This window comes from Crocodylus siamensis, chromosome 3 (assembly GCF_052110815.1).
Source record: "Crocodylus siamensis isolate JL-2025a chromosome 3, ASM5211081v1, whole genome shotgun sequence".
Classification (NCBI taxonomy): Eukaryota; Metazoa; Chordata; order Crocodylia; family Crocodylidae; genus Crocodylus; species Crocodylus siamensis.
This window is the reverse complement of record NC_143397.1, coordinates 68,856,590-68,871,721: the sequence shown is the minus strand read 5'-3', so window position 1 is coordinate 68,871,721 and position 15,132 is coordinate 68,856,590. Positions and strand designations below refer to the sequence as shown.

The 15,132-nt window shown below is 39.1% G+C and overlaps 1 protein-coding gene across 1 annotated transcript in view; it reads right to left on the bottom strand.

Annotated features, from left to right (window-relative positions):
- The window catches only part of CSNK1G3 (casein kinase 1 gamma 3), a 148,825-nt gene that overhangs the window by 40,123 nt on the left and 93,570 nt on the right, over positions 1 to 15,132 (bottom strand). The window contains 2 exon segments of the mRNA XM_090038465.1: positions 7,674 to 7,908; positions 10,865 to 11,013. Of these exon segments, the coding sequence (XP_089894591.1) occupies positions 7,674 to 7,908; positions 10,865 to 11,013 (384 nt within the window).

Below are 15,132 nucleotides of genomic sequence, written 5' to 3'. Positions count from 1 at the left end.
ATGCAATCCACTAGAGTACCATCAGATAAAAGTACATCTTCTCTGGCCATCACAACTATATAACTAATCCAATGCAAGAGCTTTTTTGTTTGGGGGTTTTTTTGGAGATATCTTTTTCCCCATATATGTCATGACCATCACAGCTACAACAATATTCCAAACCTAATACTTGCCATTCGAATGCATTTCAGTACTCTTCACAAAGAGAATCCTCTCAGCTGGACTCCTCATATTGACTCCCATCTACCAAAATTGTGTTTGAACTTCAAACACTCCACTTTTCTCAAGAGATGTTTCTGAGACTATTATAATTTTTGCTGAACCTCTCTCTGGACCAAACACTGGTATTCTAATTTAGTATCAATAACCTTTCCATTGGAGCTCATTTCTCAACTGGTCAAGAACAAAGATTTCTTCTTGGATTACCATGTATCAACACTGAGCTTTTTCCTTACAGTGCTTTTAAGACAGAAATGCTACAAGTATTTAGAAGGGGATTAAACATAAAAATTACTAGTTTTCTTTAATATTATTTTTAAAATCCACATACAAACTAATAAATATTGTCCTCAGCCTGCAAAGCATGTTAAATGAGGCGATTTCCACCATACCCTCCTTCTGCTACACATTTTGTAAAAGGCAGTGGGGCTGCCACCAGCATCCCAAAAAGTACAGATCATATGAGAAACCTACATGAGACCAAGGGGAAACGTGTCTTTGATACAGAAGTGAAATTCTGGTAAAGGCTGTTAAGAGTGGGTGATCAGATTCCTAGAGAAATGAAAGCAGTCTGACTCCAAAACACTAAATGCTTTCAGAGTATGCCACCAGAATTATCTTCCAATTAAAACAACTGAACTGGCAAGAGATTAAGATCCAGATCCAAAGAAGTAACACTTTAAGCCCATGATGCACCTTATGCAGAAGTTAGCTGTCTGGGTGCAAGAGAATGACCCAAGTAGTAACACTTTTTCCCCCCAAGGATAGCAATTTGTGTGTCCAAATTTACTGCAGGTCATTCTAGCGCCAAGACTGTCAGGCTGTGGTTTTTCCCTGGTCAACTACTACCAGGGAGGCAGCAATGCAGCTTGGAAGAGACGCGTATGTAAATAGTTGTGCTGCTCCTGTTTTGATCTGGGTTAAAACCTGGAACAATCAGGACTGCCCCAAATTAGACTTTTTTGTTTTTATTTATTTATTTTTACAGGCCAAAAACTCAGTTCTTTTGTAAATAATCCAGATGCCTACTTCTCCTTGTAGGAAGGACTAAGTAATAGTCTTACACTTTTTAAAATTTGGATTGTATAGGATATTTCCAATTATGCTAATACTTGTACAGCTGCATTGGACAGAGGGTACACAGCCCGTAAGAGAAGAAAAACTATAACTAGGGTCTTGGACAGATGTACATTTGAAGCACTGCAAATTCTGTGCGAGGTAGAGCACCATTGCTCTATACCCACAAAAGCCAATTAATAAGATCTTGCCCTAGCTGTCAAGATTCCCCAAACAGTTTCTTTATGCGGCAAAGAACAAAGTGAAACATCAAGCTATGCCATACATAAATATTCACATCACAGGAGGTGAAGACCCAGTATCTTGTCAATTTTTTGGATGCCAAAATTAGCCCTCACTCAACAGGGTAAAATAAGGGTAATCAAATGTCACATTTTGAAGTATCAGCTGAAAAAAGGAGCTTCCCCGGAGCCAACACCAACTGAGCAGGTATACAAAGCTGCACGAGTTAGTTATCTGTTTTTTCCCTGAAGTCTCAGGACCCAACTGTTGCCAAGGGCAGAATGCTAGCTTTGAAGGACTACTGTAGCAATCTTTTGGGACAAACTATACTGTATGCTGTTATATTAAATTGTAAATTTGCTTTTACTGTTTCAGAAATAGAAATTATATAGAACTTTTTAATTCAAAACATATTCATCATTGTGCTTTCTCAACACAAACCCTTCTGGCATCATATGCAGCATACCTATTTACAAGTGGGTGATCACAAATAAAACAGCATTGTTGAAGAATACAAATATCAACTTCAGAGTATTAGTTAATCTGAATTTCCATTACATGCTTAGATTACTGTGGCTTTTACACCCCAAATATATAGAATTTTACACCAGAACTACTTGTGCAGCTTTTAAAACAGCACATAGTATTTGTAGTTGTCATAAAAAAAAAATCAAAAAAAAAAAATCGAAAAATCGAAAAATCCTGACATTGAAACTGTTGGTAAAAAAATAAAAAAAGACTGCCTACTTCAAAGGTTAAGTAGTAAGCAAGAAATGTAAATATATTTCTTAGAAGTATTTAAGTGAATCAGAGCAGAAGGGGAGGGTTAGGCAGCCTAGGGTTAGGGATTCCTGCAATCAAAATAGGCCTTAAGGATTTTGGCCAAAGTGCGATTTGGGAACTTCTTGAGCACTCTATTTTTTGCTTTTCATTCAGCCTTAATCTGGTAGTTTCTTCTCTTTGAAGGATGCTGAGGAATGAATCAAATCAGCAGAAAAGGAATTTATAAGGTTCCTGACCGCAAAAAACAGATAGACCCCAAGATTCAACTCCATAACAAATTAAACATTTTTTTCATTTGCTTTTACATGATTATCTCTGAGTACAAGGAAAGTGTAAGTTAAGTTTGTGTATTATGTCTTTAATATAGGCAACTCTGTTTATCTCTAAAAATAAACCTATATTAAAAGCAAATATAGTATTAAGTGTTGACAGACTGAACAGCTTGGGAAACATCTAGTGCTGAGGCCTGACCACACATATCACTTTCTAGGATATAATGTGTGCTGTCTGAATCATCCCACAAGCAGCCTAAGTTACTCACCATAATAAACTGTAGCTCACTGAGATGATTCCCCACATAAAATTTATTTTTCAAGCAAGTCATCCATGTCCTCTCAACCCTAGCATGTGAATACCAAATGTCAACCCTTCCTTTTTATACCTCAAAAACACTTCCTAAGGCCAGTGAAAAGTTGCCCCTCATGGTCTTTTAACTACTTTCATTCAATTAACTACTTTTCCAGAAGCAGTTCCAAAAAACTAGAAAGATGGCATAAAGTATGGAACCAGGAGACCAATATTCAAACATAAATCTTTAAAAGTAGCAACAATTTTCCATTTAGAACTACTCCTAAAAGACATTTACCAGGAGAAGAGAGTAAAGAATACATCAGAAGGTGGTTCTGAGTAGAACTGAGTAAGTTGAAGACCACTCTCCCAAGCTGTTCCACATTTCACATTTATGAATGCAAAGACACTGCAATACTTCTATTGCATGCAAATTACTTTGTCCTTCCACTCAGATGTCTTTTAAGAATGATCCATCTAATGTGTTTATTAGGACTAATCAGTTCCTCAAAGCAGAAGGAAAGAGTACAGCTAGGAAGACTGCTGAGCTATTTGAACGCAGGAAAAGATTTATCTCCAAAACTGATGGGGATTCTTTTACTCAAGCTCTTAGGCTGAACTAGAAAAGATAACATTTCATCCCAAGAAAGATTTTCATATTTTGACAGCATCATTTGAGAATTTGCAATTATCAAGAGTACAGATAAATTTATCTAGGATTTCAAACATGATGAGATTTCTCATTGGCCACTGCCATTACCAGAGAAGCTGCAGTTGTGATTTTAAAAAAGCCCAGTATAAGCCACATAAGTGACCTCCACGTAAGGTTAACAGTCATTACACTGTTTGACAGCACTAGCCATTTCCAAATACTAATGATTTTGGTATTAAAAGGCACTAAGGCAATTAAAGCATGCTAATTAATTTGTATGGAAACAGCCTGCTTTCCATTTTTTGCACCTCATTAATGCTGGGTTGCTTCCAGAGCATGTACTCAGCTTTTGCTCAGCTATTGACACTTCATTAAGGCTCATTACACTGTTACTCAGACTACATTAGCTTCTTATGGCAGTGGTGAAACTGATAAGACCCAAGTCAGTTTCAGAGATGCTTATAATACAGTACCAGTACACTGAGATGGGCTTGAAGGATTAACAACTGATCTTGCTTGTTGGGCAATGTTGCGTAATATGCAACTTAGACCATACTCGACACCCCCTCCCCACTACTTCTCAGCATAGCACTGCTCTCCAAAGTTAAATCTCTCGAAAAGGCTTCAATATATATGGCTAAAGAGAACTAACTCTGAAAAGAGCTCTGCTAAGGTCAGCTTCAGTGAAGACAAATATATTATCACCAGTGATAAACAGCACAACTGGACATTGGCTTCCATCTCTTCACTCCATCCTAGCAAGCATCAAAATATAATTAACAAACATGAATCTTCACCTTTAAGTAAACCTCCCATAATATCGATCTGTAAGAAAACCGCCTATGACCTCAAGATGACATTAAATCCATTAACATCATGGCTTCTCCTCTACTACTTATCCATCAAGAAATGAACGGTGTCCTAGATGCTGAAAAGCTGAACCAAACTTGGCACCTCAAGTATATTTTGTTTGGTAAGCCATTCAGGACTTCTGGGCACATTCCCACTTAATTTCATATCCTTTTACTCAACTGAAGAAACAAACAAAGGCTCAATGCTACTTATGCTCGATATAAAGCCGATTTAGCCAAAGGGTCCTGCAGATGCCTCAGACACGAGGGCTGGATATTTGGTGACTGACTAAATGGACAAGGGCTTCAAGAATTTCCATGTCACTAGGAGGCAGCCCTCCCAACTTTTGCCCAGGAGAAAGCAGCAAAGAGCACAGTGCTTGGGTTTCAACCTTTGCCCAGATACTGGAAATGCAATATCTGCTAACATTTACACAAAACATTAATAAGTGAAGCATTCCCCAAACTATATGACTGGATGCCTGTCTGATATGTTTTATACAAAATACAAGTTATGCTTTGGTCAAACATCAGTTATTGTGGTCATTAAGGGTAACTAGGTGAAATGTAATGGCCTATAATACTCAGGAGGTCAAAGCAGATCATCAAGTGGTCCTTCCTGGCCTGAAAAATCAATGAACCTATAAGAGACACTGAACCTGAAGTTGGCTTTTCTTAATTTGCCAGCTGAGTCAGAAGACCTAGACAAAAAGAAAACCCAAAACAAGGAAACAGGCCTACTGATACAGACATTAAGCAGAAGCCCATTACAGCTTTGTATCAAGTGACATCTGCTATGGCAAAAAGTATTCAGAGCCCTTCCTATTTCAGTAAAGAAACAGCTCGCTAGTTACCTATATAGTAACCTAACTGGCTGAAGAATAAATTGGCAGAAGAACAAATCAGCGTTATTGAGGTTACTCCAAGAGAACTGAACTGCAGTTGCTGTAGTTCCCATTTATATAGCTTTAGAGCTCAAGAATTACAGACAGTGAAAGATGTTAGGGTATGGTTTTAGTAGACAGGTAGCAGGGACATGGCTCAACTAAGAGTGGGGATCCAGATAAATAAGGCCTGGTTTAAATCACATGTTTTGTGAAAACCATGAAATTAAGCGATTGTCATGAAAAATGTGATTTGCAATGAAATGCCATGATGCAGCAGCAGCAGTGCATCAGCGGGCAGGGCCAGGTAAGCAGTCAGAGGAAAGTGCTGGGAGCTGCCCCAGTTGGGCTCCTGTGTCTGGAACAGAGATGGGTGCAGGGGTAGGCGAGGGCTGAAGGGGTATCAGTGGCAGGTGAGGCAGAGGGGTAGCAGCCCCTACATGCAAGTGATGCCACCCATGCTCCAGCCTCTCCCCTACCTCAAATCTTTCCCACCCACTCTGAACACTCCTAGTGCCAGGCTGGGGGAAGGTATCAGAACTTGGGCTCAGCCAGCCAGATGGCCCTAAAATGCCCCCCAGGCAATCAGGGGATATGGGGGGAGGGAAGAGTGCATCACAAAAATGGCGGCCCCCTGCCAAGATGGGGCCACAACATGAATGAGCTGGGCCTGCAATTTAAACCAGGCCTTATAGATAAGCATTTCTTTGAAGCTTTCTCCAGGTCCTTCTCTGCAAATTCCCTAAGGTACTTTTACAATGTTAATGTAAAAGCTTGCAGCTTATGAAAACTGGAGACGAGTACAATATATTGAACTTAAAAATATTATAAAGAGGAAAACATATCGACTTAAATATTTCCTTTTAAGTTTAATTCAAGAAAACCCTCTGTTCCTTTACTTACCTGAAGATGCTACAGAATTTCCACTACAGTGCTACAGAAACCAAATGGGCCTTCTGCATGTTTGAGTTCTGTTTGTTATGGTGAGCAATGACCATATTTTGGGATTCAAGTGTTTTGTGTGTTTGCCATCTTTTACACTCTCTCTCTAAACCCTGGTTTTTACTTGTTCCTAAAACCCAAATGCAGATTCAGAACTACAGAGAAAATGGGAAAATCTAGTCATTGGACCATCCCTGAAACAGACACAGACAGAATCATTAGTACAAATGAGAGGCATAAGGCTGAACCTATGGAGAGAGCAGGATAACTCTTTTTGCTTAAAAAAAGAAGTTAGGATAAAGACTAAATGTATGGATGCAACAAATTACACAGCATTTAAGAATGAAGAATGTAGTCTGGAAAGAGAGGTTAAGATACAATGGTTGAATACCTTAACAGTTGAATGCTGTGCTATGGAGTACTTCTAAAATGTTTTGCTGTCAAGTTCACTACAAGCAAAACAATAAAGCGTAACAATAAAATTATTTAATTCAAAACCACCTAAAAACCGTATGTTTAGTTTAATTCTATTGTGAAAAAATATGAAAGCTCTATTGAGTATAGTATATAGTTACTCAAAATATATTTGAAATACTGTATCATACAACATTCCACATCATTGATAAGAATCATGTAAATTTGTTATTTCATATCATGACCTTTTAGCGACCTACGTAAGTTCAATCAATGGTCTTAGTTCAGTATTTAATAGGAAATGTCTGTCACAAATCACAAACCTCACTGGCAGTAGTCTAAGCAAAAAGGCCAAGGACTGAATCAGTATTCAAAGGAAAAAAAACTCTCTTTTCACTCCACTAGATAGTTCATCTCCAAGTGAGTGATCAGACACATTGGCAAAGCAGTGGCTATGCACATCTAGTTGGCTAAGCTGTGGAACTGATATCTTTTAAAAGCATATTAACATTTTAATAATTTTTAAAGACAAAGTATAATTCAGTACTACTACATAATATTAAGATCCCATGGGACCAGGAAAACACATCATTAGGGGGTTTACATTAGAATGGATTTAGTCAATCTAAAGCATTATAATGGGGGGAGGGAATCTAGTCTTGCTGTTGGGACTGTTTAAAGCAAGGGTTTATCATAAACAAGCTTCCTTATAATAAGGTTGTCCTGCATTTCTAAATGAACACATTTAGAAAACAAAATTAATGACATACACTTCAACCTTTTTATATACAAATTCCATAAAATAAAAATTTTTTATTTAAAGAGATAAGAGACATCAGAGGTATGAAAATTTAGCATCTTAGGAAATGGTAATTTAGTTTTATAAACAGCATTTAAGTAATGAGGGTGGACTATGATTTGATGCAGTATCTTTACTTTTTAATGACTGCAGATTGTTAAAAGAAATAAATCATAATCTGTAAACATGATGTTTTATGCTTACATACCAAAATGAATATGAATATTTGAACGCTAGTTTCCGCACTTAAAATACACACGTACCTTTTCCTAAATGTGTATTTATACTCATGTATCTAGCTGTTCCTGTAAGGCTCTTGTGTTCTCGATATGGTATGTGCTTCTTTGTTTCTGGATCTATATACTCCTTTGCCAAACCAAAATCTATAATATGAATAATTTGCTGGTTTTTGTTTCCAGGACGTCCTATTAAGAAGTTCTCGGGTTTTACATCTCTGTATATCAAGTTCTTTGAATGGACATATTCCATACGAGAAATCTTTATTAAAGAGAAGAAAGTACAGAAAGTTTAGTTTAAGTTTAGTTTACCACAAGGAAGTGTAGCAGAAACAAAAGTATTGTTACATCAGCGTTTGTATTTTGAAGAAACCAGAATTTTCAAATCCAGCCAGAGTACTCTTTCAAAATATACTTGTTCACATTCATTGTGCATTTCAACTCTTAACTCTCACTTAAGGAAATAGCAAACATGCATAAAGTAAATATGCTCTATCATGGGCACAGACAGAACAGCAGCTCCCCATCACAACTCAAAGCACTTTGCAGGAAGCACTATGAATTGTGACAATCCCCCAGACCAAACAGAAGTTTGCTGCTGGGTCTTGGAGTTGGGGACTGCAGCTGCTTGCTGCGAGCCTGAAGCCCGGTCTCTACTGCACTCCACTCCCCCCTCCCAGCCTGTCACCATTTTCAGAATGGGAGGGGAAAAGGGAGCAGAGGGAGCTCCTTCTTGGGGCTCCCCATCTGGCCTGGAGGGTGGGGTGGATGGATTGGAGCTCCCCCCGCCACCTCCAGGGGCAGGGCTCCAATATACCTGCTCCAACCTCCAGAGCTAGCTGAAAAAAACCCAAACCAAACTCTGTCTGCTCCCTTTGTCCCCTCCCATTCGGAAAACAGCAACAGGCTAGGAGCACCACAGATGTGCTCTGTTTTGGAGTGTGCTCATCTGAACCCTCATGCAATGAGGGTTCAGATTTTCACAGGGCTGGGCCCTTTTAAAGCAGTCTGAAGCCATGCACTTTATTTGGTCACGGCTGTAGCCTACTTTCTGGGCCAGATCAGGCAAAAATTGTCACTTCTGCCGGAGCCCCACTTGTACACAATTTATACTTACAGCCTCATATAAATCAAAGAATAACAAAGGTTACAAAGAAAAAACAAAGTCAATTGTGAACAATTAATCACGGAGCACTTTTTTGTGGAGATGAAGCTGCATATGGTAATTAAATCTTTGAATTATGCTATTATGTTGCTGCCCATATTAAGGAACCACACAGGTATATGATACATTATATAAACTTTAGCCAGTACATCATCAGTATTTGTGTAACCTCTCCTAGGTAAACAAGTTCAGGTTCAGTAAACACAGTTTTTTAATATTTGGAAAAGGAATACAATTGTTAAATAAAGATGACTTTGGACTTGTGGTGTTATATGCCTTTTAATTTAATGCACACTTTGCCATTGTTTCTATACATAAACTGGATTTATTCCCCATCCCCACCCTTGATGTTTAAGGAACACATACTGATTACATCATGTCCTTTGTTATTTAGTCAGAATAGCATTATAAATAGAGAACATATTTACTCCTTGTAAAAAGTTGCCAGTACCACTCAATTATCTAGAAACCTAATGCTCTAGCTTTTAAATCATTAACATTTTAAGAGCAATAGTTATTAAATACAAAACTGAATTATGGACATGGCAGCACTGTTTGGCTTTTACTCGGATCTAGAAGGTGGCAAAGCCGAAAGATAATTTAAAAATACTCTATTGTAATGATTGTGTTTGTATTTTTGCTATTTCCATTTGCTGAGTTCATTGCTAAGAATGTGCGAGGAAGCAAGTGGCTACATTGTTTACCATTCTGTCTGCCTATCACTTGCCCTGAACAAAAACTGTTTTCTTATGACCAGAGATCCGGGTTTTTCCATTTCCCATGGAGAAAATGTGGGGGCGGGCTTTGCAGGCAAGTGACAAGGGGTGCAGTATGGTGGTGCCCGCCATGTGTGGGCCACACATATGCTATCTGACCACCTGCCCAGGGGAGGGGGAAAGGGAGGCTGACATGCAGCTGGAGCACAGCTCTGTGGCCGACTCTGCAGCCACAGCAAGGGACGGGGGTAACCGCTGGCACAGGCAGCCTCATAGGCAAGCGGCAGTGGCCACCTGTGCCAGTGGTGACTGCCACTTCCTACAAAACCTCCCGCTGCTGCCATGGAGCCATGCCCGGAGCTGTATGGCCAGCGGCAGCAGCACAGTGCAGGGTGGTGGTGGGGATGGCTGCATGCTGCCCAGCCACCACTGCGCTGCTGTTTGGCTGGACGGCACGTATGTGGCCCGCACACAATCGTTGCCACTGCCGCGCCCTGCGGAACTTGCCCACAGCGCTGTACAGGTGGCTGTGGGATGGTAGCGCAGGGTGCAGTGGCAGAGTTGCAGTGGCGACCTCTGTGTGTGAACCTCCTGTCAGGCTGGCCAGCATGTGTGTGGCCCACAGATTGGCACCCCCGCTCTCACCCCCTGGCCCTGCTGCTGGGAATGGGCACAGGGACACACTCCCCTTCTTGATCTACCCCCCCCAGCAACTTCCCTTTCCCTTGCCCTGCCCTGCTCCACCCCTCCCCTCCCCACACACTTACCTGTTGGGGTGGGTGTCTGTCTGTCTGTGTCTGCATGTGTGGTTCTCGGTGGCTGTTGCGAGGGGCATCAGGAGGGCTGTTGAGACTGTGTGTGTGTGTTGGGGGGGAATGCAGGGCACCAGCAGTGCTGGAGAGGGAGGGCTGGGGGGGGCCTTTAATTTTTATCACGGATTTTGGGTTTTTAATCAGAGAATTTACAATTTTTAAATCAGAGAAAACCAGGATCCCTACTTATGACACCACAAGTGATTTTCTGGAAATGAGTTGTGACAAACTTTGATTTCTAAGTTCAGGTTATGATTAAACAAGAGCTCTTCAGAACATGATAACGTTGCCTTTGTGCAATTGCTCCTAATAACTATGGCAACAATACATGGCAGAGAAAACCAACAGATGTAAACAAAACTATTTAGAAGCAGGAAGACCCCATATATTTTCTTTAGGGACACAAAATACAAAGCTTTTTACTAGTTAAATAGTCATTTAAGTGAGCTACAAAGATTGACCATGTACTGCTGTCAAACTCAATTTGAATATATACATAAAGATATATATATATTTTACACTTACCAACTGTATGGCTATCATAAGAACGGTTTTAAGAGAAAATGTCCTATCACACAGGTCAAATAAATCTTCCAAACTAGGTCCCAGTAGTTCTAGCACCATGGCATTGTATTTGCCACAAGGGCCAAAATAATAAACCTGAGGTATACCATCTGGAAAAGAAAAAAAAACCCAGTTAGTTATAGAACGCTTATCTGAATGTAACATATATTCATTTTAAAGCTACATACCAAAATTAATTTTAACATAACCAGGTAGATCTACAGTTAAAAAATGATCAGGTCTTACAAAACAAGGAAGATGATCTAGTCCCATGAAAATTATAAAAATTAAAGCACAACCTTCATTGCTCCTATTGTAACAAGTTATAATTGTAAAAGCCTCAGAGTTTTTTCCTTTAAATGAAAATCCACCTGCTATGCATTAAACCTAAGGGCAGAGTCATTTCTTGAAAAAAACAAAAACAAACCTGTACTTCAATCACTACACAGAGAATATAAAAAATGAAGTTTTGCAAAATAAAAATGATGCCTAAATTAAATACTTAAATCTAATAAATTTATTTTTAAAACAAACCTGTTCTAAAGGAATTGTAAAATACATTTTTTATTTAAATTTACTATAAGCTATTAAAATAATTTTAGTAAGACATGCTGCTGCATCAAAAAGCCCGCCACCAAACAGTAATGCATTATGTTTTTAGTTTAATTGTATATGGAATGGAGGGGGGAACAAACAACTTAACCCCAAGTTAAATATGAATATTTGATGTTCTTTTGCTGCATTATCTATATTTTCAGCCTTTAGCAAAAGAACAACACTGATATGTGCTTCCTCCCCACATACAAGTATAACTACAATTATAACAGCGTTTATACTAGTCTTTTTTTTAATTTAATGATATAGCTGTTATCAATCAGAGATTTCCCCCATACCTGTTCCACAGGTCCTACCTCATTCACTGCATGGAATAAACACTGTTAATTTAATAAACAGTTATTCAATATGTGCCCCATTCTTTGGGGACACTATCTAAACCCTTCCTAAAGACAAAACTTGTCTGGTTCCTCATTGGTTTCCTTATGATCTAGTTCTAAAGGTGTATCCAAGTGTTTTACATATATTAATAAATACATTGTCATAGCATTCCTTGGACAAGCATAATTCTGTTTTTGAAGGGTGGTTTGGAAAAAGAAGCTGTAGCCAAAGAACCACTCAACTTGAATGTTCATTTTGAGGTCTCTCTCTCTTTTTAAACAGTACTTTTGTTTAAATAGCGCTCATGTCCAAGCCAAGTACAGACTGTCAAAAAGCCCGAGGCTGAATTGATTCAGTCTCTGCAGGTTACAGCGAACTGCAGAGATTAAATTGAGAAACAACTGGACACACATTCACTTTTGATTCAGGAAAGGCAGCCACATGCCTGCAGTGGCTCAGGCCAGAAGCCGGGGGGCACTAAAGCAAGGCTCACTGGCACACAGCCAGCATGGGCTATGTATTTGTTTCCTCTTCCTGCTGCCCCGAGGTTTCTGGGAGTTGCAGTCCAGAATCACAGGAGCAAGATTCTGCAGGGTTGCTCATCATCACTTCCTCTTCATGCTTCCAGTTGCCTCTGGGATTTGTAGTCAGTAAGTTTGGTAGGGCTGAGCTTCCTTGTACTCGGGGAGGAAGTGTACCCGGACCCGGACCCCAGCCAGGGTTTGCCTTGGCAAGGGGCGGGGTGGGGTGAAAGAGGTAGCATCCCTGCCTCCTCCCCACCCCACAACCCTTCTCCGCTGGAGCAGACAGTACAGCCCAGCCCAGGGGGAACTCTGATTTAACCTGAACCAGAAAAGGGTCTGGAACAGAAGTTTAATAAACCAGTTTGACCCAATTCTGTTAAATATGATACTACATTCAACTAGGTTCATCTTAAACCAGTTTCAGCCATTTTTAAACTGGTGTGTGCACTGAACTTCTGTCCTGATGAAGCTTTGAACCAGTTTCTAATTACTTAAACAGGTTTACATGTAACTTCTGTCTCTAGTCCCAAGAACAGCAATCACTGCTTTCAGTTTCAGCTGTGGAAACTCAACACTTCTATAAATCAGGCTCCAGTCCTCAACCTTTATACACTCAAGGCACCCTTCAACAGATTCAAGGTACCCTTTAGAGAATGCAAGTTCTAGGTTTTCACTCATTTTTGACTACAGAAAAATAATAAAGCAATTCTTCTGTAGCAAAGAACTTAGCTCACAACAGCTCAGAACATTTTTGACACTATCGATTCCTTTTTGAAATCTCTGGGTTTCTCTCATGAGCATGGATTTTGGTTTTCTCCGTTTAAAAATCCAAAATTCTGTTAAAAGCTGCATTTTTCCACAATTAAAATGAAACACCACTATATTTATAGGTACCAGATGACAAGTGTTTTATTTATTTTATTTTATATATATATGAAGTTTAAAGCAATTTGGAAGCCTACCAGTACCTCAATCACTACAATAAAATAAATTCTATATAACTATAAATAATAACTATAAATGTCAGTATTTGAATTTTTTTTTTTTTTCCACCATGGAAAATCAGAGCTCCCCTTGCCCTCTTCACTTACCCTTCGCTCATCAGGAAGCAAAGGGAATTACATACTTATCCCAAATCAAATATCATGAAATCCAGGACACTCAGAGCTAAGGTTAACTTTAGAAGTGAAATATCTAACACATATAGAAATGTAGAGTTAAGGCACCCAAACAACTTTAAAGCTTCCTTGTAATAAGGATCAGGAAGGGCTATGGCAGGCAGGAGCTGTGGCTCTGACTCTGGTCCAGAGCCTAGGGAAAAGGGGAAGTGACAGAGGCTGTAGGGACTGCAGATCAGGGGCAGAGGTGGTAAATGGGCAAGCAGCAGGGGAGCCACTTGTCCCCCAGCCCCAGCTGCCTGACCTCTTCCCACTGTTCTCCCTATTGTAGCAGTGAAAAGGGAAAAATGTAAGACAACCCTCTGATAATGAGATTCTATACCTGGAAAATTATAACACATTTTAAGATTTTCCATACACAGGATCTACTTATCAGCAAGTTGTCTTAAATTCAGAGCTCAACTAGGATTTGGGTAAATATGGTAATATTATGGAGACATCAGCATTAAATCTCCTAAAGAACATTTGTTTTTCATATACAAGATAGATTTCAAATCCCTCTTAGGTTTAAAAGGTAAATACTGTCTCTTACTAACACTGGTTAACCAAAAGGTTAATGTCCAACTTTTCCTAAAATACAAATCTTAGACAATTTAACAGTCTTATCAATGTAAGAATTGACTCATTTTTAAATGTAGTGCTGGGGTCTTCAATTTTAGGTTCCTTTTACTTATAAATTGCTTAATTTAAAACAGTTCAAAACATTTACATAAGCTTAGATAGAAATATCAGCTATAGGATGGTTTTTAAGACAAACAAGTTCCTCACACTATTCCTCAATATTTTCTAATGAAAAGGAACATTTTTTTATACCATCAAACACTATATAGAACATTTTATATGGAACTCCTCAAGAGACAGAGTAGAGGTGGTAAACAGTGCAAGCCCTGTGAAACTCCATGTTTCCCCAAGAGCAAATGCCAGGTGTCACTATAACATTGGCATCCTACAGAGTAGGCAATCACTTCAGAAAAACTTCACTTATGAAGTTATCTTTGTGAAAAAACAGCATGATGATTACACAAGAAAACAGATTCATCTACTACAGTGTATATGAAAAGACATAAACATAGACAGCTGTGGAAGGGAGGCATATTCTTCCAATGCTTAACACATCACTACTGAGTACTGAATACTAAAGTAAGGTTGAATGTGCAGTAAATATTTAACTCTCATGGAACAAAACAGGTTACTCAACTTCATTGTTTCATTGTTTTTCTTGCACACTCTCCATTTTTCCCAACTTCCTTTTAAACTAAGGATCACAAGAATTAACAGCAATATTCCACTCTCTCTTTCACCAACACCATATATAGAGATATAATCATCTCCCTACTCCCCTGTTCATGAAGGATCACTTTGCTTTTTTTTTTGCCATATCACCATACTCAGAGGTCAAATTATGTTGCTTTTCCATTAGACATTAATTTCTCTTCTCCAGAGTCATGGTTGGAGATACAGTCCTCCTTTCTGCAGGTTTGGCTTGTTTTGGGGGGCGGGGGGGGGGCAGGTCTATTCAAATAAATATCTACAGCTATCTCATATTTATTTAAATAGACCTAGCTTAGCAAATCAATTTCATTTTATGTAA